General features: G+C 37.9%; 1 protein-coding gene across 17 annotated transcripts in view; it reads left to right on the top strand.

The window, feature by feature from the left end:
• BAZ2B (bromodomain adjacent to zinc finger domain 2B) overlaps window positions 1-21,802 on the top strand; it is a 328,851-nt gene that overhangs the window by 291,504 nt on the left and 15,545 nt on the right. For 12 of the 17 annotated variants that reach the window (XM_047083192.1, XM_047083202.1, XM_047083187.1 and 9 more), the window contains 6 exons: window positions 14,717-15,372; window positions 15,650-15,923; window positions 16,100-16,255; window positions 16,632-16,792; window positions 20,666-20,976; window positions 21,363-21,498. In XM_047083192.1, coding sequence (XP_046939148.1) covers window positions 14,717-15,372; window positions 15,650-15,923; window positions 16,100-16,255; window positions 16,632-16,792; window positions 20,666-20,976; window positions 21,363-21,498 — 1,694 coding nt within the window. The remainder of the gene's footprint in view (window positions 1-14,716; window positions 15,373-15,649; window positions 15,924-16,099; window positions 16,256-16,631; window positions 16,793-20,665; window positions 20,977-21,362; window positions 21,499-21,802) is intronic. The other 5 variants (XM_047083199.1, XM_047083193.1, XM_047083197.1 and 2 more) reach the window with 1 other exon arrangement.

Here is a 21,802-nt window from a genome sequence, read left to right on the forward strand (position 1 = left end):
GCCCACCCATGTTGTTACAAATGGCAAATTTTCATTCTTTTTTAATTTTAATTGTAATGTTTTTTTTTTGAGAGAGAGACAGAGCACAAGCAGGGGAGGAGCAGAGAGAGAGAGAGAGACACACACACAGAATCTGAAGCAGGCTCCAGGCTTTGAGCTGTCAGCACAGAGCCTGATGTGGGGCTCAAACTCATGAACCGTGAGATCATGACCGAGCCAAAGTCAGACACTTAACTCTACTGAGCCAACCAGGTGCCCTAGATTTCATTCTTTTTTATGGCTGAGTAATATTCCTGTGTGTATGTGTATGCATGCGCACATGCATGTGCACATGCGTATGTATGCATAGCACATCTTCTTGTCCATCCACATCTTCTTGTCCATTCATCTATTGAAGGACACTTGGATTGCTTCCATATCTAGGCTATTAAAAATAATGCTTCATGCAAAAGAATGAAACCGGACCACTTTCTTAGACCATACATGAAAATAAATTCAAAATGGATTAAAGACCTAAATGTGAGACTGGAAACCATTAAAATCCTAAAGGAGAACACAGGCAGTAACCTCTTTGACATCAGCTTTGACATCAGCTTTGGCAACTTCTTACTAGATATGTCTCCTGAGGCAAGGGAAACAAAAGCAAAAGTAAACTATTGGGACTTCTTCAAAATAAAAAGCTGCATGGTGAAGGAAACAATCAACAAAACTAAAAGGCAACCTACAGAATGGAGAAGATGTTTGCAAATGACAGATCTGATAAAGGATTATTATCCAAAATATATAAAGAACTTATAAAGCTCAACACTCAAAAAACAAATAATCCAATTTAAAAATAGGCAGAAGACATAAATAGACATTTTTCCAAAGAAGACATACAGATGGCAGATAATGAAAAGATGCTCAGCATCACTCATCATTAGAGAAATGCAGATCAAAACTACAATGAGCTATCACCTCACACCTGTCAGAATGGCTAAAATTAACAAGAAACAACAAGTGTTGGCAAGGATGTGGACAAAGGGGAACCCTCTTACACTGTTGCTGGGAATGCAAACTGGTACAGCCACTGTTAAAAACAGTATGGAGGTTCCTCAGAAAGTTAAAAATAAAACCACTGTGCAATCCAACAACTGCACTACTAGATATTTACCCAAAGAATACAAAAATACTAATTCGAAGGGATACATGTACCCTGATGTTTATAGCTGCATTATCTACAATAACTAATTTATGGAAAGAGTCCAGGTGCCCATCAACTGATATATAGATCACTTCTTTATACATACACACACACACAAAATGGAATATTAGTCATAAGAAAGAATGAAATCTTGCCATTTGCAATGATATGGATGGAGCTAGAGAGTATTATGCTGAGCAAAATAAGTCAGAGAAAGACAAATACCATATGATTTCACTCTTATGTGGAATTTAAGAAACAAAACAAACGACCATGGGGGGGGGGGGAGAGAAGCGAACTAAGAAACAAACTCTTAACTATAGAGAACAAACTGATGGTTACCAGAGGGAGGCGGTTAGGGGGGTTGGGCTAACTAGGTGATGGGGATTTAGGTGTGCACTTGTGATGAGCACCAGCTGTTGTATGTAAGTGTTGAATCACTAAATTATACACATGAAACTAATATTACACTGTATGTTAACTAACTGGAATTTTTTTAAAAAAACCTTAAAAAATGCTGCAATAAACATAAAGGTGCATATATCTTTAGAGATTTAATTTAAAATTATAAAATTACAGGGGCGCCTGGGTGGCACAGTCAGTTAAGCGTCCGACTTCAGCCAGGTCACGATCTCGCGGTCCGTGAGTTCGAGCCCTGCGTCCGGCTCTGGGCTGATGGCTCAGAGCCTGGAGCCTGTTTCCGATTCTGTGTCTCCCTCTCTCTCTGCCCCTCCCCCGTTCATGCTCTGTCTCTCTCTGTCCCAAAAATAAATAAACGTTGAAAAAAAAATTTTAAATTATAAAATTACAGAAAAAAATATTATAAAATTGTGAGTCACTGAGGTGCACAGCCTTGGTGAAGCTTAAGAGCAATAAAGTGCCCGATGACTAACTTGACCTTAGCTACAAGAATCAAATGAGAACCTTAAAAAATCACAAAACCTGAGCCCTACCCCAGACCAATTACATATTGTTCGATTTGACTAAGGTCCACATTAATCTCAGTCACCTGAGCTTGTAAAGTTGAAGTTATCTAGGATGTCCGCTTTCCCTTCAAAATGTCTAAAGTCAATCTCTGCAACACTGCTGAAATCAGTTCTTTCTTAATATATATGTGGATTATTACAGCTGCCCCGAACTTCTCTCTATACAATCTCTTCCTTCCATTACATTCTGTCATCATATCATGTCTCTGCTTCAAAACCTCGAAGGACTTCCTACTGCCTATAAGATGATGTAATAAGTCTTTATATAACCTGGCATACAAGCATTCATGGCCTTCTATAAATCTGACTTCAAAATGTCTTCATACTGTTCCCCAATATGAATTTACATAGACCAATCTACTCACCACTGCTTAACACATGTGCATTCTTCCTACTTTGCATACTTTGTTTTGCTGAGTTCTGTTCAATATAATGCTAATTTGCCTTTTCTTTAATCATTTTAAATTTCACCTTTCTTGATCCAGCTCAAGTTCTAGCCTTTTTATAAATTCTTCTCCAGCTTATCTGTGAACTCCTAGAAAACCAAATAATTGTATCATTATCTTGGCAATTGATATACATTCAGTTTATTTATATTATTTAAGTTTTATAGCCCTTGTATGTACAACTTTTGATTCTACGGAGTGTAAAACATTGTACTTTATATATCACAGGCACATTAAAAATACTTTAAGAAAGTAAGTAATTAAATGTCTTTATCAGGTTTGTAAGAATAGCTTACAGGAAACTCTTTAATTTGAGGCCTCTCAAATTAAATAACATTTATTGAATTTATAGTTACTGGACCTCAGTTTCTGTTCAGGTCCCACAATTTAACCTCTCTGGACTCTGATTTTTCTTTCTACAAGAGAATTGTAATAGGCTCTGTATAAATTCTTTGGTTATTATCATGTCAAATAATGAATTTAAAAGAGCTACAAAGTGATATATAAATATTAATCATACTTTATACTATTATTTGTGGTCATTGCATAGTACAGCGGAAAAGGAGGAATAAATTTTCACTTAAAGGTTTTCTCATAAAGGTTTTATTAATTCGCTGATAAATGTGCATCTGCTATATTATTCTAAGTGCTATGAAACTTATAAAATAAATAACAGATGTAGATTCCTTCTCTTTATCTTACAGCTAATTAAAGTAGAAAAAAACCTTTATGATTTTAATCAAGTGTTTAATCTGCACTTGTATTGTGCCTTGTACTAAGTACTATGGAGATACAAAAGAATCAATTAACCTGTCTCCAGAAAGAGCTCACAACCTAATTGGAAAGATATACCATATATGAGGACAAAGAACAAAAGCATATTAATATGTAATATAGACAAGTACTATATCTGGGAGGCAAGGCTGATAAAGATGAATAAGTACCAACTAGTAGAAACGAACATAAAATATTGGATATTAAAAGTTAATACAGGGGACACCTGGCTGGCTCAGTCAGTAGAGTACATGACTTTTTATCTCAGGGTTGTGAGTTCAAGCCCCATGTTGGGCATGGAGCCCACTTTAAAACAAAAGTTAATACAATATTAACAATATGCAATATTCTATTCCTCTCATTTGTCACTTTTTAAAAGTTACCTAAAAACACCATCTATTCTTAATAAAGTTAGATTTAACAACATTCATCTATTTAAAAGTATAAATGCACAAGCTTTAAAAAATAAATGTCCAAGTTTTTTTTAAAATCCCTAAAATTATCTTTATCCTCAATATTATAACAAAAAAGAAATCAGATCTGGGATTACCTCCAAAGAAAATTATTAATTAAATTCAGGGTGTCCGTGCAAGATAACCCACACCATGAGTGAAACACATGGTGCTAATAACAAAGTTTATCAGTATGGTAACTCAAGAGTAGAGCACATAACAAAGCACACAGGATCTTCTAAGCCCCCATGTTTGTTCCACAAGAGTATCGTCCAGTTGCAGTCTAGACAGGCAACAAGAACACCCAAAGAGAGAGATGCCTTCTTTCACACTCTATTTTTTTAGCTTAGTCCAAGAGGAGGTAGAAAACCCTTTGTTCCTCTAAGGAACAACATATTATGTGTGTGTGTGTGTGTGTGTGTGTGTGTGTGTGTGTGTATAAAACATTTATATAGGTCCTATATATATAGGAATTCTGTACCTGGGAACAGCAATAGGGAATATGACTACAAAGGGCAGGTTCCACATACTGAGGGCCTTGGGAACAGTGCCAACATCAGCCAAAGGCCCTACTGTCCATCTGCAAACCAGCTCAGTGACTAATCTGGCTTTCTGTTGGGCCTCTGGGAAGAGAGAAGGAAGAGAGCCCCTGTAGCCATTTAGCTAAAACTGAGGGTTTATTCCCCTTCAGTCTACCCTCTGACCCTTGTGACTCAGTAGGTATATGCCTTCACTAGGTGGAACAGTTATCAGTTGGATTTTAAATGGTGCCTTCTGAAGGAGAAATCAGATAAGCCAGAGAAATTCCAAAACAAACAATATTGCACAACATCAATTACCCTGAGCAATCTGCCTATAGTATATTCAACAAATGGTCCAAAGCTATGCATTTATAATATTACTCGGGTCAAGGAATCAATGCTATTTTTGTTCAGTGATAACAGCCCAAGCCTTCTCAGTGGTAGTGTCCCTCAGTGTAGATGATTTGGGGTCATACCCTCAGCTTCATGGGTGCCTATTCAAGGAAGGAGCCCTTGTGCAAAGTAATGAAAGCTTGTATCCCTACATACCTGCCATCTTGCAGGTAGGTTTGATGCTGACCCTAGAGATCACAGCTGGGAAAGTTGCCAGTGCCTTTTAGATTTTGAGTCATATAACACCACACTCTAACCAAATGAGCTAACCAGCCAGTTAGTGCCATTATAAAAGGTCTCATAGTTATTCCCAAAGTATGTAGAGAGTGTTATGTCCAGATAGGAAGCAGGAAGGCCTTGCTTTTCACATAAGAAAACAAGTTCCCCTGGATCACAGAGAGTGCCAGTCAGTCTGGTTCAATGCTACATTTTGTATCTATGTGGCATTTATGTTTCCCTGGGGTTAGCACACTGCCAGTGTGCTGTTAGCCAGACTCAACTGTAGGTCTGAAGTGGGGAAAAGTGCTACCAGGTGGCCCTGATGGATCACTGGGAGCTGAGATGTCAGGATATGAGTGTCCTTCTGCCCTAAGAAGATAAAGGGAGTTTTACACAGCATAATTAGTAAGGACAGAATTATGGGTAGCCCGAACAAATGAGGACTCTGGAGTAATGAGTAATTCCTATGACACTGTCTGGGAGTGGAATGCACAGAATGTCCTCCATAATTAAGATGGTTGAGGATGACAAATACAACATCCTGATAGCTTTGAAATAAGTGTCATTGTGTGGGATAGCTGTAGAGGATTATTCAGTATAGTTTGTTAATATCTGTAAGAAAGGCAACAGGAGAATTATTCATGCTATATTCACCCTCTTACCTTCTGTGGTCAGTTATGTTTATGCCCATGCCAAGTCCATCATTATCTTCAGTGGTGATCTATATGGACTGTCCTTTTTTTCTGGAACAGTAAGTTCCACACAAAACCAGGAGGTGCCATTTTCCCACCAAAGATGTCCTCCAGGCAGAATATATTGTATGGGTAAAAGGACTACAGCAAAATCTCCTGCCTGTAGAGTGAGTGCACAACAAAAATTTAAAACTGTTGTAACAAAGAGAGAATAAAAATTACCATTCCTCTGGGTGTAACTTGCAAATGTCATCTGAAAAGTAGGAGAATATTGACATTTGTGTCCATCCATTCATCTGTAATATGAACAACAGTAACTTCCCAGACACCTGTTGAAAGGTGCCAAAAAAGGAGAGAAATTTTGAGGTATAAAAACTCAGGGTCCTGGCATACCAAGCATATTCTCCATTTCTGCTCTTCAAATCCAATATGCCAAGGAACTTCACCACAGTGTAAGGACCTTTATGAGGTATGAGAAGTGCTCAAAGTATAAACGGAAGAGGACAGCCAGACTGGACAATGTACAGAGGTCACTATGGAGGGGTGTTGGTGCACCCATCTTTTAGAATATCATTCCAGCATTCTGTACTGCCTGTAGAGAAGAGGGAACACGGACAAGCCAGCCACTCAACACTATGTTGGCAAGCTTTGGCAACAACTGTGAAAGGCATTCCAATTGTTTGTATTATTTCTGGAAATCTTACTATGTGATAAATATGCTTCAGTCTTAATAGTATTATATGGTCCACACATGGAGAGACACAGTATCTCTATATCCAGAAAAGGTGTATATACCATTCAGTAGCTAGAGGAAATGAGATACTCAAAAGTTAACAAATGTCATCAGAGTGTCTTGACTTCAGTCATAGACACTTACAATGCTAGTGTCAAACAGCGTCGTTAAATAGTGTAATGGTGTTGTTCAGTACCCCTATCTGAATCTATTCTTGCATGAGAAATGCAATCTTTCTCCTCCAGGTATGTAGCACTCTTGTACAGCCATGGCAGGCCTGGTCAGTGCATCTGGGTATTGACAACATGCCTGGCCAACAGTTACCAAAACTGCCAGTAGAAGTCACAACAAATATGTCCCACTGATATGTGGACATGCTTGTGCAGGACTTAAATACCACAGTATTTTCATGCCAGTTATGCAGTCTGATAAAGGAACAATTGGAGTTCACATAAAAAGGTCCAAAAGCCTTTACATTGATTGCGATTCTGGGCTTTGAGTCATAGGTAACACCAACTCGCAGCCGCAATATGGGAACTTGTTTGCCCAGGCTGTTTTGCATTCTAGAACAGTAGACACTTGGGCCCTCATTTCTAGCAAGCCCATAAATATTTGAGGCTCTTCTTTCTAGCATAGTGAACTGAGAAGTGTGGTTAGCAGTCCTTTAGAGGGGGACCCAGGGATAGAGCCCAGCCCTGGTCCTTCTTAAGTTTGAAAGAGCCCAGATCAGGGAACAAAGAAAGCCTGGCTTCTGGAGTTGAATCAATTTCATAAAGTAGAGCTGATGACTGTGAATGTTCCAACCCATAATCCCATTTCAAGAGTTGAGATGAAACAGGGTATTTCCTGAAGAGTCTAGAGACTGTGAGATCTTACCAGATGGTGAATGTGGTGAGGCTCAACCACTGTAATGTCTGAGGGATAGTCCTCTGCAGGGACTCTCTTCACCTAATCTTCTGGCAACTCCCCCTCTCCTAACAACTCCTCAAGCCAGTGGCCATTGGATCTTCTGTGTCTCATCCCATGGGTCTCTTTTCCACCTTCTCAGATTTTTGAAGTGGATAACACTTCCATACTCTAAAATTATACAACACATCACCTCTGTCTTATCATTGCTTCTCTCTATGAGCAATACCAGAAGTCTAGCCTATCTTCTTCCTTTGTACCTTTTTTCTTTTTATTTTGTATAGAAACCTGTGCCACATTTTAGGCTCTCACTTTCCATTTCCTTCCCTGAAATGAGGCTTGTATGACCCAAAAGAACTATTTCATTTCTAACATTGCTTCCTAGGTGAAGGAGTAAAATCAAAGCCGTTACCCACATACATGGACCTGTTCTGATTCAGTCATTTAACATTCTTTATACCAAGGGCATGTTGTCAGGCCCATCCCCTCCCAAGCCCTGGGTTTTCTTAGAATTATGGTAACGTAGCTAGTGTCTACATCTGCTGTGGATCAAGTCCAGTTCACATAAAGAGCCTCGGGAAAATCACCCCAACAGGGATCTATTTTACCAAAGCTACCAAGCATCCAGTTTGAAGATGGTGACAATGCCTGTCCCAGCACTACGAGTTAACCCAGACTGCTTATTGTGTAGCAAGGGCATTCCCCCTACTCCACTTGTTTTAACACCACTATTGTCCCTTCATCATGCAAACAAGCAAGCCAAGCCTCTAAGGATCCTTCCAAGTGTTTATGGTAGTTTGAGAACCCAGCTCTTACTTTGTTTATTGATGGATTTCCTTCTGCTGGGATTCCCATTCAGGTTCCTATGGAGCATGCCTCACAATAACTGGCTTCATATCATAGGGGATAGTTCACATCATAACAGGGGAGTTAACATAATAGTGGGAGTTTGCCCCACTTTCTCTTCTAAAGGGGCTCCTATCACTCTTTCTAGTTCACTCTCCCACTTAGGGCTCATGAAAATCTCTAAGCTGGTAAGGAAGGAAGGGCAGAACTGAATTTCAAACCACCTTATCACCACTAGTCCCCCTCTTTAGTATACACTGTAGTGCTTGGGCATAGCTACTGAGACCTTCCTAAGTCCACCAAGTGAATTACCACTGACCCCAAGGAGAAATTCTTCCACCCCTGCATGCTTCCCTTCCAAATATCCATGACATTAAACTTTGTGGGGGCGCCTGGGTGGCGCAGTCGGTTAAGCGTCCGACTTCAGCCAGGTCACGATCTTGCGGTCCGTGAGTTCGAGCCCCGCGTCAGGCTCTGGGCTGATGGCTCAGAGCCTGGAGCCTGTTTCCGATTCTGTGTCTCCCTCTCTCTCTGCCCCTCCCCCGTTCATGCTCTGTCTCTCTCTGTCCCAAAAATAAATAAACGTTAAAAAAAAAAAAAAATTTAAAAAAAAAAAAAAAACTTTGTTGGACACCAACTGTTGTACAAGATGCACAGTTACAAAACCACTAATGACACACATAGTGCTAATAGCAGCAAAGTTTATTAGTAAAGGCAACTTACAAGCAGAGAAGGAACAGTACAAAAGATCTCCCAGCTCCCATAGTGGTTCCATAGGACTTGGATTTGTGACAAAAGCACTCCAAGAGATAAAATACTATATCCTATGGCTTGCTCTGTATTTATGGGTTAGTGTGAGAAAGGGTAGAAAGCACTTTGTTTCTCTAACAGTAAATATATCAAGGGAACTTCGGGTCTAGGAACAGTGCTTGGGGGTATACACACCAAAAAGCAAAGTCTACACATGTAGGACCCTGAGAACAGTGTTGATATTAGCTGCTAAAAGGCTGTAGTGTCCTGCTGTCCCTCAGCAAAGTGGGAAGGAAAAAAGCCCCCATGGCCACCCAGCTAAACCCAAAGATGTGTGTGTGTGTGTGTGTGTGTGTGTGTGTGTGTGTGTGTGTAGGGGTATGTTAGATTATAGATAATTTATTTAGTATTGCAACAAAAATGAAACAAGTTTGTTGTTAATTATATGTATATACTATGATGTGAATGTTACTCTTCTATTTTGTATTAGGATATGATTACAGCATTTGATCTAGAAGTGTAAATAAAACATAATTCCTGTTATGGATATGTGGGGGACTCTTATATGAAGGGAAAGGGTATTATGGTATCAATCATCTTTTTTTTTAATTCCTGAATCAGACGGGGAAGGAACAATCCTAGAGAGACAAATGATGAGAATCTGCTTCCTTTAGTCTTCTCCACAGTAATAATAGCTAGAAATCTCCTGGATGCTGGGTCATGGGAGCTCTCTCAACATGAAGACAACTAAAAATCAGTGAGAGTACTTCTGGGGAAAAGTGCCTTTGAGCCCTGGGAGGAAGCCACTGCACAGGGACCTGTATTCTAAATGCCAGTGTTTTTACTTTTCTTATGTTCTCGATCTGTGTTTTACTTACAGTGTAGTAAAATTTATTTGAAAATTATAGTTTGCTTCAGCCTAACTAAAGAGAGCAAAGGAAAATTTTTTTCACTTGACCTCAGAGTGGTGGACACCTAGTGTCCAATGACAACTGTTAGGTGAACTGAGAAGGTTCAGTGTGATTCTGATAAAATTCAAGAAGACATCGTCTCTTTCCAGTAGAAAGCATGTTATTTGTTTAGGATTTGTTTTAATGCGAAATGGTATTTTCTTGGTTATAATGCACTAGCGTTTATTACCAGGGAAATGAATCAAGTGAACAGCATTCCCTGTTTCATCTCTTGCCTTCAGTCTGTTTTGAAGATATTTATTAATACTTATTGACACATGTCAGAAAAGTAAGAACTGGAAGGAACCAGGGGGGTTGTATGAGATAGGAGATAGAAAATTATTTAAAATTTAAAAATCTCTTTATGCTAAACATCCTGTGTAAATTAAATAATTTACATTAAAATAATTTTACATTTTAATAAGAGGTTTAACTGTTCATAATTAAGTAATTTGAATACCAAAGTTGAAGACAACGATGAATGGGCTATTAAAATGTATCATCAGCTCTATCTACTTTATTAGATATAAATGGGACATCATCTACTAGTCTCAAGCCAGTAAAAATTGGTTGGTTGGTTGGTTTTTTGGTTTGGCTAATCTGTTTGTTTTGGGACATATGACAGCAGTCGTTTAAGATACTAGTTCTCAGAATAAATCAAGAACAAGTAGTAGTACTTACTAAACAATAACTTGAATAAAGCACAGTGACACTTTCCACATGTGCCTAATTAGGGTGATAAAGTAGGGTTTTCTTAGAATAAATGTGTACAAAGTGCATAGAGATTGTATGAGGCATAAGATTTTTTGTTACCTGCCTTTTAGATTTTCTGTATCCGTTGGTGTTAAACAATTTGATTGTATGTCTTGGTGTAGTTGTCTTCATGTTTCTTTTCCTGGGAGTTTGCTGAGTTTCGTGGGTCTGTGTTTTATAGTTTTCACCAAATTTGGAATTTTTTCAGCCATTATTGTTTCTTTTTTTTAATATAATTTATTGTCAAATTGGCTAACATACAGTGTGTAAAGTGTGCTCTTGGTTTTGGGGGTAGATTCTCGTGATTCATCACTTACATACAACACCCAATGCTCATCCCAACAAGTGCCCTCCTCAATACCCATCACCCATTTTCCCTTCCTCCCACCCCCGCCATCAACCCTCAGTTTGTTCTCTGTATTTAAGAGTCTCTTATAGTTTGCCTCCCTCCCTTTCTGTTTGTAACTATTTTCCCCCTTCCCTTCCCCCATCGTCTTCTGTTAAGTTTCTCAAGATCCACGTATGAGTGAAAACATATGATATCTGTCTTTCTCTGACTGACTTATTTCACTCAGCATAATACCTTCCAGTTCCATCCACGTTGCTGCAAATGGCATGATTTCATTCTTTCTCATTGCCAAGTAGTATTCCATTCTATATATAAACCACATCTTCTTTATCCATTCATCAGCTGATGGACATTTAGGCTCTTACCATAATTTGGCTATTGTTGAAAGCGCTGCTATAAACATTGGGGTACATGTGCCCCTATGAATCAGCACTCCTGTACCCTTTGGATAAACCTAGTAGTGCTATTGCTGGGTCATAGGGTAGTTCTATTTTTAATTTTTTGAGTAACCTCCACACTGTTTTCCAGAGCGTCAGCCATTAGTTTTTCAAATTTAATGTCCTTGTCTGCTAATTCTATTGTCTTGTTAGTTTGGGGTCAGTTTTTATGATTGATTTTTTTCTAATTATGCATCGTGTTTTCCTGTTTCTTTGCATGCCTTCTAATTTTGATTGGATGCCTGACATTGTGAATTTTATCTCATTTGGTACTGGATATTTTTTAATTCCCACAAACATTTTTGAGCTTTGTTTAACTGAAATATTGTTAAGGTACTTGGGAAAAGTTTGATCCTTTCAGGTCTTGCTTTTAAAATTTGTTAGGCAGGACTAGAACAGTGTTTATTCTAGGGCTAATTATCCCCTAACTACTGAAGCAAGATCCTTGAGTATTCTACCTGATGCCTGTGAGTTTTGAGGTTTCCAAGCCTGGCTGGTAGGAATAGGTCCATTCCCAGCATGTGTGAGTATCTAGCACTTTCACCTCTAATCTTTTTCAGGTGGTTCTTTCCTTGGTCTCAGGTGCATTCCTGACACATAGGCACTTATCATTATTTAGCTGAACACTCAAGGGGTCTGTCCACTCATCTGTGGAGTTCTCTCTCCAGGCAGCTCTCTCCTCTCCAGTTCTCCTTCCTGAGCACTCTAGCCATTTGGGTCTCCCCTGGACTCTCAGTTCCATCTCCTCATCTCAGGAGTCTTCCAGCTGTGTCTGGATTTCTCTCTCTGTGATGTAGCCTGGAAACTATCCCAAGGCAGTAAACTAGGGCAATCATAGGTCTTGCTGCTCTTGGTTTCTCTCATTGTCACCTGATGTCCAGTTTCTTACAAACTGTTGTTTCATATATTTTGTCTGTTTTTTGGTTGTTTCATGCAAGGAGGTAAATCTAGTCCCTATGACTCCTGATTGGCCAGAAGCCTAAGTCTGAGTTATAGACTTTTAATTTGGGGTAGAAATGAATTTCAAGAGAAGCATAGAAGAGCTATTTCAGACATTAATAGAATTGGTTAAATAAGTCATGATATACCTAGATAATAGAATATTATGCAGCTGATCAAGTATAATTATGTGTTCTGCCATTGAAAGCTGTTGAAGGTATATATATAGTGAAAACATTAAATTCATTATTTCATCATTCAAAAAATATTTATTGAGTTTCCATTTGATAGCAGCCATCATGTTAGGCATTTGGGATCCAATAATAAGCAAGATAGACATTGCTCTACCTTTAAGCAAACTTGTTGATTTAAATTCTAGTTTGTGGGTGAGGGGGTGTAGAATAGAAAATAAACACATTATTGTGTCTAATGGTAAATTCTGCAAAGTAAATATACAGAATGATATTCTAAGGTGAATGGGATGGGGCCCCTACTTTAGATAAGGTGATCAGAGGGTGGCTCAGTTGGTTAAGCGCCGGACTTCATCTCAGATCATGATCTCACGGTTCATGGGTTCGAGCCCTGCGTCAGGCTCTGCTGACAGCTCAGAGCCTGGAGCCTGCTTCGGATTCTGTGTCTCCCCCTCTCTCTCTGCCCCTCCCCCACTCCCGCTCTGTCTCTCTCTCTCTCTCTCAATAAATAAACATTTTTAAAAAATTAGATAGAGAAAACTTCACTGAGAAAATGACACTTAGTTTGAAATATGAGGATAAAGTTACAACAGTATTCTACACAGAGGAAATAGCAAGTGTAAAGGCCTCAAGAAAGGTCAGAACTTAGCATGTTTGAGAAGCAAAAAAAGGGAGAAAGGAAGAACAAGGACAATAGTGGTCAGAGGTTGTGGAGTTTTTCAGGAACTAGATCATACACTGTTGTAGGCCTTGTGTAGGAGTTTGGGTTTTATTCTAAGTTGCAGAAAAGTGAAGAGTAGTATCTCATTTATGTAATAGTGTAAAATGATGGTCACATGTATGCATGTAAGATCTCCAGAAGGATCTACAGGCATAATTGGTTAACCATGGTTACCTATGAAGAGTAGAAATAGGGATTGAGGGAGTAGGACAGAAACGGTTTTACCTTATACCTCTCATTACTAAATATTTTACCTTGAGCATATATTACTTCTCAAATAAACTAGTATATTTATATTTTTAATGTTTTTTTAAATTATTTTTGAGAGAGAGAGACAGAGTGTGAGTGGGAGATGGTGACTGGGGAGAGGCAGAGAGAGAGGGAGACACAGTATCTGAAGCAGGCTCCAGGATCTGAGCTGTCAGCGCAGAGCCTAATGTGGGTCTCAGACTCATGAACTGCAAGATATGACCAGAGCCAAAGTCAGACACTTAACCAACAAAGCCACCCAGGTGCCCCTGTATTTATATTTTTAAAAGGGTGTTTATGAATTATTTTTTTAAAACATTGGTCAAACATATGAACCAGAAGTCCACAAAGGAGAAATACCAATAAACCTATGAAAAGATAATCTTATGTAGTGATCATTAAAAAAGTACAATTTGGACTTTCACCCCCCAGATATTGGAAAAGACAAAAAATATGAATAGTATTCAGTTTATTTGAGGACTAAGGGAAATACATGCTTTTGTGTACTTCTGGTGTTAATGTGTATCAGTTTAGACTTTCTAGAGGGGAGTAAGACAATTATACTTCAAAAATTCTGAAAAGTTCCTATCTCAACATTCAGTAAGGTTTTTTTCTAGAAATTTATGCTAAGGAAGTAAATCAGAAAAAAAATTTTAAAGTACAATGATACAGATACTAGATCATTCACCATTTACAGCATTGTTTATAATAGAATAATTAGACCCTAATAATAGCTATCAGTAGAAGATTGATTATTTAAATTAATTGCATTCCATTGAAGATAGCCATTAAAATTTATGGTGCAGTTATATATTTATTGATATATCAGGATGTTTACGGAGTATTATTCAGTAAAACATGTAGGTTAGAATATTATAATAGGATTTCCTTTTTTTCTTTTCACTTTATAGGCTTAGGTGTATATGTGTTTGCATATAGAACTCCTAGAAGGATTTACAAAAAAATGTTAATAGTAATTTTTGTCATGTATTAGGGCTTTTAATATGTTAATATTTTAATTTTTTGTAATGATTAGTTACAAAATTACATTAATTTTCCAATGAGCAAACAAATCTAGCCTATAAAGAAAGGGAAAAAATGGAGAATATTAGTAATCTAGAAGTTTGTTTAGATATTTATGCATATAACTTGATAAATAGTAATAAAATTCAATTAAAATACTGGTTTGATAGAATAACTGACCTTCATACTTTCCAATTTTATAGGACTAGAAGAAATTGCAAAAGAAAGAGAAAAACTAAAAAAGGCAGAAAGTATCCAGATCAAAGAAGAAATATTTGAGACTTCTGAAGATACTTTAAATTGCTCAAATCCAGATCTTTGTGAGCAAAAGGAAGATCCTAAAGAAAAAGATAACACAAACTTGTTTCTTCAGAAACCTGGCTCTTTTTCAAAATTAAGCAAGCTTTTAGAAGTAGCTAAAATGTCTCCTGAGTCAGACATAATAACCCCCAAACCAAATAGCAGTGCAAACGGGTGTACATTGTCTTATCAAAACAGTGGAAAACATTCATTGGCCAGCATTCAGTCAACAGCAACACAAAGCAACATGGAGAAGACAGACTCTAATAATCCATTCAGTCCTGGTTCAAGTGGTCCAGGGAAGTTCTACAGCCCTCTACCCAATGACCAGCTGTTAAAAACACTGACTGAAAAGAATAGACAGTGGTTCAGCCTTTTGCCAAGAACCCCTTGTGATGACAGTTCACTCACCCATGCTGATGCATCAGCTGCTTCTGTGGTGACTCCTCAGTCTCAGCCACCATCCCAGTCCCCCTCCCCTGCTCCGGCTCCCCTCTTGGGGTCATCTTCTGCTCAGAATCCTGTTGGCCTAAATCCATTTGCTGTATCACCTCTTCAGGTTTGTACTGGTCATTTTTATGTTGCTTTCTTTAATCTTTGACCCCATGAAGATGGGGAATCCATTGAATATTTGTATGATCACTGCCACCGTTTGAAAACTGGGAAAAGTCAGAATTGCTATTACCAAGCTTCATTACAAACCTATGCACTTCTAGTCTAATGCAGAGGCGTATTTAATAACTTTGTTTTCAGAATTTAAAAAATAATTTAAGATGCTAAACATTTTTCCTAACTTTTTAGATTATTCTACTTATGAAATGTTTTGTTTTTTGTAGATGAAAAGTGGAGTATCTATGATGGGACTCCAGTTTTGTGGATGGCCCACTGGCGTGCTTACCTCCAATATTCCATTTACGTCACCTTTACCTAGTCTGGGATCGGGGTTGGGATTATCTGAAGGAAATGGTAATTCGTTCGTGACTCCCAATGTTGCTTCAAGTAAAAGTGAATCTCCAGTCCCACAGAATGAAAAAGTCTCTTCAACTCAACCTGCAGCTGTTGAAGTAGCAAAACCAGTAGATTTTCCTAGTCCAAAACCTATTCCAGAAGGTGGGTATATTGAGATGGTGTTTAGTCACTTACATTATTTCACTGTTAATAGAATCCTGTATTATAACTGAATCTTTGATGGTTATATATGTAGTTATAAATCTTTTGATTTGCATTGTGCCATTAACTTGTATTCAAGATATTTGTAAAAGTTCTACATATTCATCTTGACTTAGAAATGCAGTTTGGTTGGTGGAGAATTATTGACCCAGAGGACCTAAAAGCTTTGCTCAAAGTGCTGCATCTCAGAGGAATAAGAGAAAAGGCATTACAGAAACAAATTCAGAAACACTTGGATTATATTACCCAAGCTTGCATCAAGAATAAGGATGGTATGTATCTAAAAGAAATTTCTGCTCTTTTGCTTACTTATGAAGATTTTACTAATTCTTTTACCTTAGGATATATTTTAGTATGTCTTAATTTATTACTAAAAGGCATCTTTTTTTCCTATTTTACTCAACAAACAGTAACTATTTACATTCCTTGAAGTGGTATTACTTACAATTTTTTACAACCTGCAGACATATTGTATTGTTTCTTAAAAAAGAATATTCCTGCTTTTAAAAATAAGCTGCCTGCATATGCACAGGTGCATTTGTGTGTGTTTGATTACATGCATGAGTTCCCATGGAATTTTGTTTACTTTCCGAGAGAAATCACTGAGGAGTAAAGTAGATTTTAAAATTAATTTCTTTTCAAATGTAGTTGCTATTATTGAATTAAATGAAAATGAAGAAAACCAGGTAACTCGAGATATTGTGGAGAACTGGTCAGTAGAAGAACAAGCAATGGAAATGGATTTGAGTATTCTTCAACAGGTAGAAGATCTAGAAAGGAGAGTTGCATCAGCAAGTTTGCAAGTAAAGGTAAAATTGGCTTGGAATAAAATCTGTTTTTAGGATAATGGAAGGTAACTAACATTGATTGTATGCCTGATATATGCCAGTTCCTGTGTTGAATGTTTTCATTTTATCTCATTTAAGTCTCCATACAATCCTGAATTAATTTCTCCCATCGCACAGGTAAGAAAACAGGCTCAGAGTAAGTAACCTGCCAGTAGTCTTAGAGTAAGTGGCTACATGTGGGTTCAAACCAAGTCACTCTGTCAGTCTAACTCCAGATCATATGCCCTTTTTATTAAACCTCACTGAGTCCTTAATGACAATCAAAAATCTCATTTCTGGTATGTAGTTCTTTACTGCAAGCAGACTTTCACAGTTTTACCCGTGATAATATAATGCTCTATTAAACTCCTACTGTAGTGTTTCATATAGGACCAGGAAGAACCTCTATACAAGCCATGTTCTGTGTCAGACTTTTACTCTATATAATGTAAAATTGGAGAATGTAGCTATATCTGAATGTATGTTATATTATGGTACTCAGGCACGCATAACCTACATATTATGTAAGCTTTTAATATATGTATTTATCTACTGGGCATTACCGTGTCACAAACAACGATCAGAACTGGTTTCCAGTGGAAAGGCAAAAGAAAAGCTTTATCTCTGTGCAAGACTTTTTTGGTTTTGTAAAGAGTATAAAGGTCCCTCTCAATTGATAATAAGGTGAGGTCTCTGAGGATATAAATGGATTGATGATGAATAAGTGTGAGACATACACCTGAAAAGGTTTGGAAAATGTAGTTTCCATGTAATTCGATTTGATATTTCATTTTTTATCCGGAATGAGAAGCTTATGCCATAATACTATCCTATCCGGTAATTAAAATATTTCTTCAAAATTACTTTAATGCTGGCATTCAGAAACTTTCAGGGATCTCCAAAAAATACCATTTTCCAGAGCCAATAAAATATCCTTTTCTTGCCACAAACATAACTACCATAACTACTTTGGGAAGCAAAAATTTATCATTTACTGTAACCATTGTCCTAGCCAACTATATGAATCTTCTTCCTGGTACTGTAATACAATATAAAACTGACTCATTTATCTGGCATCTTCAACAAATGAACTCTTCTACACAAATTAATTTTCTGGAGAAATTATAATTATTCCTTTTAGTGGCATAATTTTTTTAACGTGTTTGTTGGGTCATTTATGTTATGCATTACACTACCTTCTTAAATTGAGAATAATGAGTTTGATTTAAATTATATTGGTGACATAGTATCTTCAGTATGAAGACCAATATTAGATAATGATTCCCTCAGGAAATGTGAAGAGGTTTTACCCCTACATTAAATGATCTTAGTGTGCTTTGCTTTTTAAATGGCAATATCTGCTTTCTATAGTCTGTTTTCTCTCATGGTCAGTTGTTACTACTTGCTGGTTTAAATTTGATTGGCTCTAAAATCACGAAAACAAAAACAAAATAAATAGATAAATTTGGTTCTAATAGCCCTATTTTCCTCCAACTTCCCTCCCTCTATCTAATTTGCCAGTTCTGATTGGCTATTGGTTGGAAAAGCATATCACCATGCTTTTCTAACTTATGTATAAAGTCAGAACATGGACCTGAAACATTTTCCTGGAGACACACTCAGGTTTTAGTGCACTGACCCTTTCACATTATTGGCTGCTTAGATGTGTTTGGCTGTGTTTTCAGTAGCTAAGTGGAAATTTTTTCTTAAGTTTACTTATTTATTTGGAGAGACAGAGAGAGAGAGAGAGAGAGAGAGAGAGAGAAAGCGCAAGTGGGGGAGTGGTGGACAGAGAGAATCCCAAACAGACTCCCACTGCCAGCAGGAGCCCAAGGGCTGGAACTCCTCAATCGTGAGATCATGACCTGAGCCCAAGTCAGACACTTAACCGACTGAGCCACCCAGGCACCCTGGAATTTTTTTTTTTTTAAGTGGGATGTAGGGTCCCTTTCAAACTATAAGAATGAGGCCATTTGAGGAGCACCTGGGTGGCTCAGTCGGTTGAACGTCCAGCCTCAGCTCAGGTCATGATCTCGCAGTCTGTGAGTTTGAGCCCTGTGTCGGGCTCTGTGCTGACAGCTCAGAGCCTGGAGCCTGCTTTGGATTCTGTGTCCCCATCTCTCTCTGCTCCTCCCCCACCCTTGCTCTGTCTCTCTCTGTCTCAGAAATAAATAAACATTAAAAAAAATTTAAAAAAGAATGAGGACATTTGACACGAGTTGTACCTAGTGCACTTATGTGTACTATTCATAATTTCACCCTTTCTAAATATAAATGTCCTTTCTAAATATAATGAGGAAGGGGCGCCTGGGTGGCTCAGTCGGTTAAGCGTCCAACTTCAGCTCAGGTCACGATCTCGCGGTCCGTGAGTTCAAGCCCCGCGTCGGGCTCTGGGCTGATGGCTCAGAGCCTGGAGCCTGCTTCTGATTCTGTGTCTCCCTCTCTGTCTCTGCCCCTCCCCCGTTCATGCTCTGTCTCTCTCTGTCTCGAAAATAAATAAAACGTTAAAAAAAATTTAAATATAATGAGGAAGAATTCATCCCAATATATAAGACAAGGTAATTATCTCTAAAGAGATTTAATAAAACGGATAGTGTTCATTTAGTTTTTTATTTACTATGTGCCCATTCCACATTAGTCAGTGGACATCACAAAATGGGATAAAAGGTGGTTTCTGCCCTCAGAAAGCTTGTCATATAATAGGGAGACAAGAGATGTATACATCTCTGCAGAATCTAGTAACTGATTGCAGGGAAGTATACAGTCATACATGAATTTAGTAAAAGAATATATGACTTCTGGTGGTGATATGGGAGCGATCAGGGAAGATTTCATGTAGAAGTTGAATTGGAACTTGAGATGAGGAAGCTTTTGACAGTCCCGGAATAGGGAATGCCATACCAGGAAAAATGAACAGCATGAATGGAGCACAAGGATCAGGAAGCTCAGAACATATTTGTGGAGTGACAGGTCATGGATTTTGACTGCAGTGGGGGATGCATAAATGGGAACATGAAAGAAAGGGTAGCTCGAGGTACTTGAATGTCGTGGTAAAAATATAGGGAATAGTTAAATAGTAGGGAATCTTTGAAGGACTTAGAGCTAGAAGGTTGATATAAGCAAGCTGAATTGTAAGATCATTTATTCAATCGACATCTCTATCTTAAGTGCCGTCTGTTTGCCTTCACTATGCTGGAGATAAAGTGACTAAAAGCAGACATGGCCCCTGCCCTCATAGTGTAAAATTGGGATTATCACAAGGCTATGGAGTATTTTGTGGTTCTGTGAGAGCCTGTAATGGGGAGACTTCACTTCCTAAAGGACATCAGGGAAGAATTCCCTGAGGAACTAAATTTTAACATGAGAGCTACAGGATGAGTAGAGTTAGGTAGGTAAAGAGAAGAGGGAGAAGCCATACAGACAAATGTAACAGCTTCAGCAAAGCTTGTGTGGCTGAAGCAAAAATGGTAAGTACAAGGATCTGTATGGAAGAGTGGTGGAAGGAATGAAAATGGAAAGGAAGAGCAAAGTTTAGAGACTACTGAGAGCTTTTCATTTAAGTGGTCCCACGAAATCAATAAGCATGTATTCTCAAGTCCTTTGGAATATTTGCTGATTTTCATTATACCTTTCATATCAAAAGTTACTAAATTTTCTTCTTCAATCCTTCCTTACACCTGTTTCTTTTAATTTTCTGTTTTTGTCTCTACCTAGCATTAGGAAACACAAGGTAAAAATTTTCAGTAAAGATCCTTGAGATCAGCTGGTGTCTGCTGCTGTATTTTAAGTACAGGTAATTCACCCATCAGGCATTTTAAGAGGAAACCATAATAACATTATTCTCTTGATATATAGGGTTGGATGTGTCCAGAGCCTGCATCAGAAAGGGAGGACTTGGTATATTTTGAACATAAGTCATTTTCTAAGTTGTGCAAGGAGCATGATGGAGAATTTACTGGCGAAGAAGAAAGCAGTGCACATGCACTAGAACGGAAGAGTGACAACCCCCTAGATATAGCTGTAACCAGGCTGGCTGATTTGGAGCGGAACATTGAGAGAAGGTATCTGAAGAGCCCCTTAAGTACCACCATTCAGATCAAACTGGATAATGTGGGCACAGTTACTGTCCCTGCTCCTGCACCATCCATTAGTGGTGATGGTGACGGGTAGGTTATTGAGATTAACTTGAAAAATTATTGTGCTTCTTTGCTAATTGGAGCCTATTTTCTATTGCCTGTTATCTATGTATCTTCTTGTATGTCTGTGATCCATATGGATCATGCTATTTGCATGGTGCTTTGTAAAAACATTTTTTTTTTGTTATGTGCGTTGATAATCCTGCAAAGTGATCTTACATTTACCTGGTTGTGACTAAGCTTTGAGGCACGTAGCCACAGTCTGTGCACTACATCAAATTTAGTTGCTTAAACCTTATTCTTATTGGCTGTTACATGTTTTTGTCATTGCTTGGCTTTCAGTGTGATGATTGTTTCACATTCAGTGACCATAAATATGGATATGACCTACTTAATTTTTCTATATTTCAATGCAGAATTGAAGAGGATATTGCTCCAGGGCTCAGGGTATGGAGAAGGGCATTGTCAGAAGCTCGCAGTGCTGCACAGGTAGCTCTGTGCATTCAGCAGTTACAGAAATCAATAGCATGGGAAAAATCAATTATGAAAGTTGTAAGTGTTTTCATTTAAGAAATACTATAACTAATTTACTTTGTCCTGTTTTTCCCAACCTCTAAATCTTTCTTAACTGTACATTACTTATTGTCAAAATAATGTATGCTTTACTTGACACTTTGCTTAATTCTTAAATACTGTATTAGTGTGATACTTTTTTCCTTATTTTGAGCTCTCTGAAGGAACCTACCAAATGTGTTCTCTTATTTTTTTTAAATCTTGATTCGCATTCCATTGAATATCATTTATAACTCTGACTGAAGTTGTTTTCTGTATTCTGTCAACATAATAGCTGTTAATC

This window comes from Lynx rufus, unplaced genomic scaffold, assembly GCF_022079265.1.
Source record: "Lynx rufus isolate CCGP_SWC_20201006 ecotype Redwood Valley unplaced genomic scaffold, mLynRuf1.p SCAF_2, whole genome shotgun sequence".
Classification (NCBI taxonomy): Eukaryota; Metazoa; Chordata; class Mammalia; order Carnivora; family Felidae; genus Lynx; species Lynx rufus.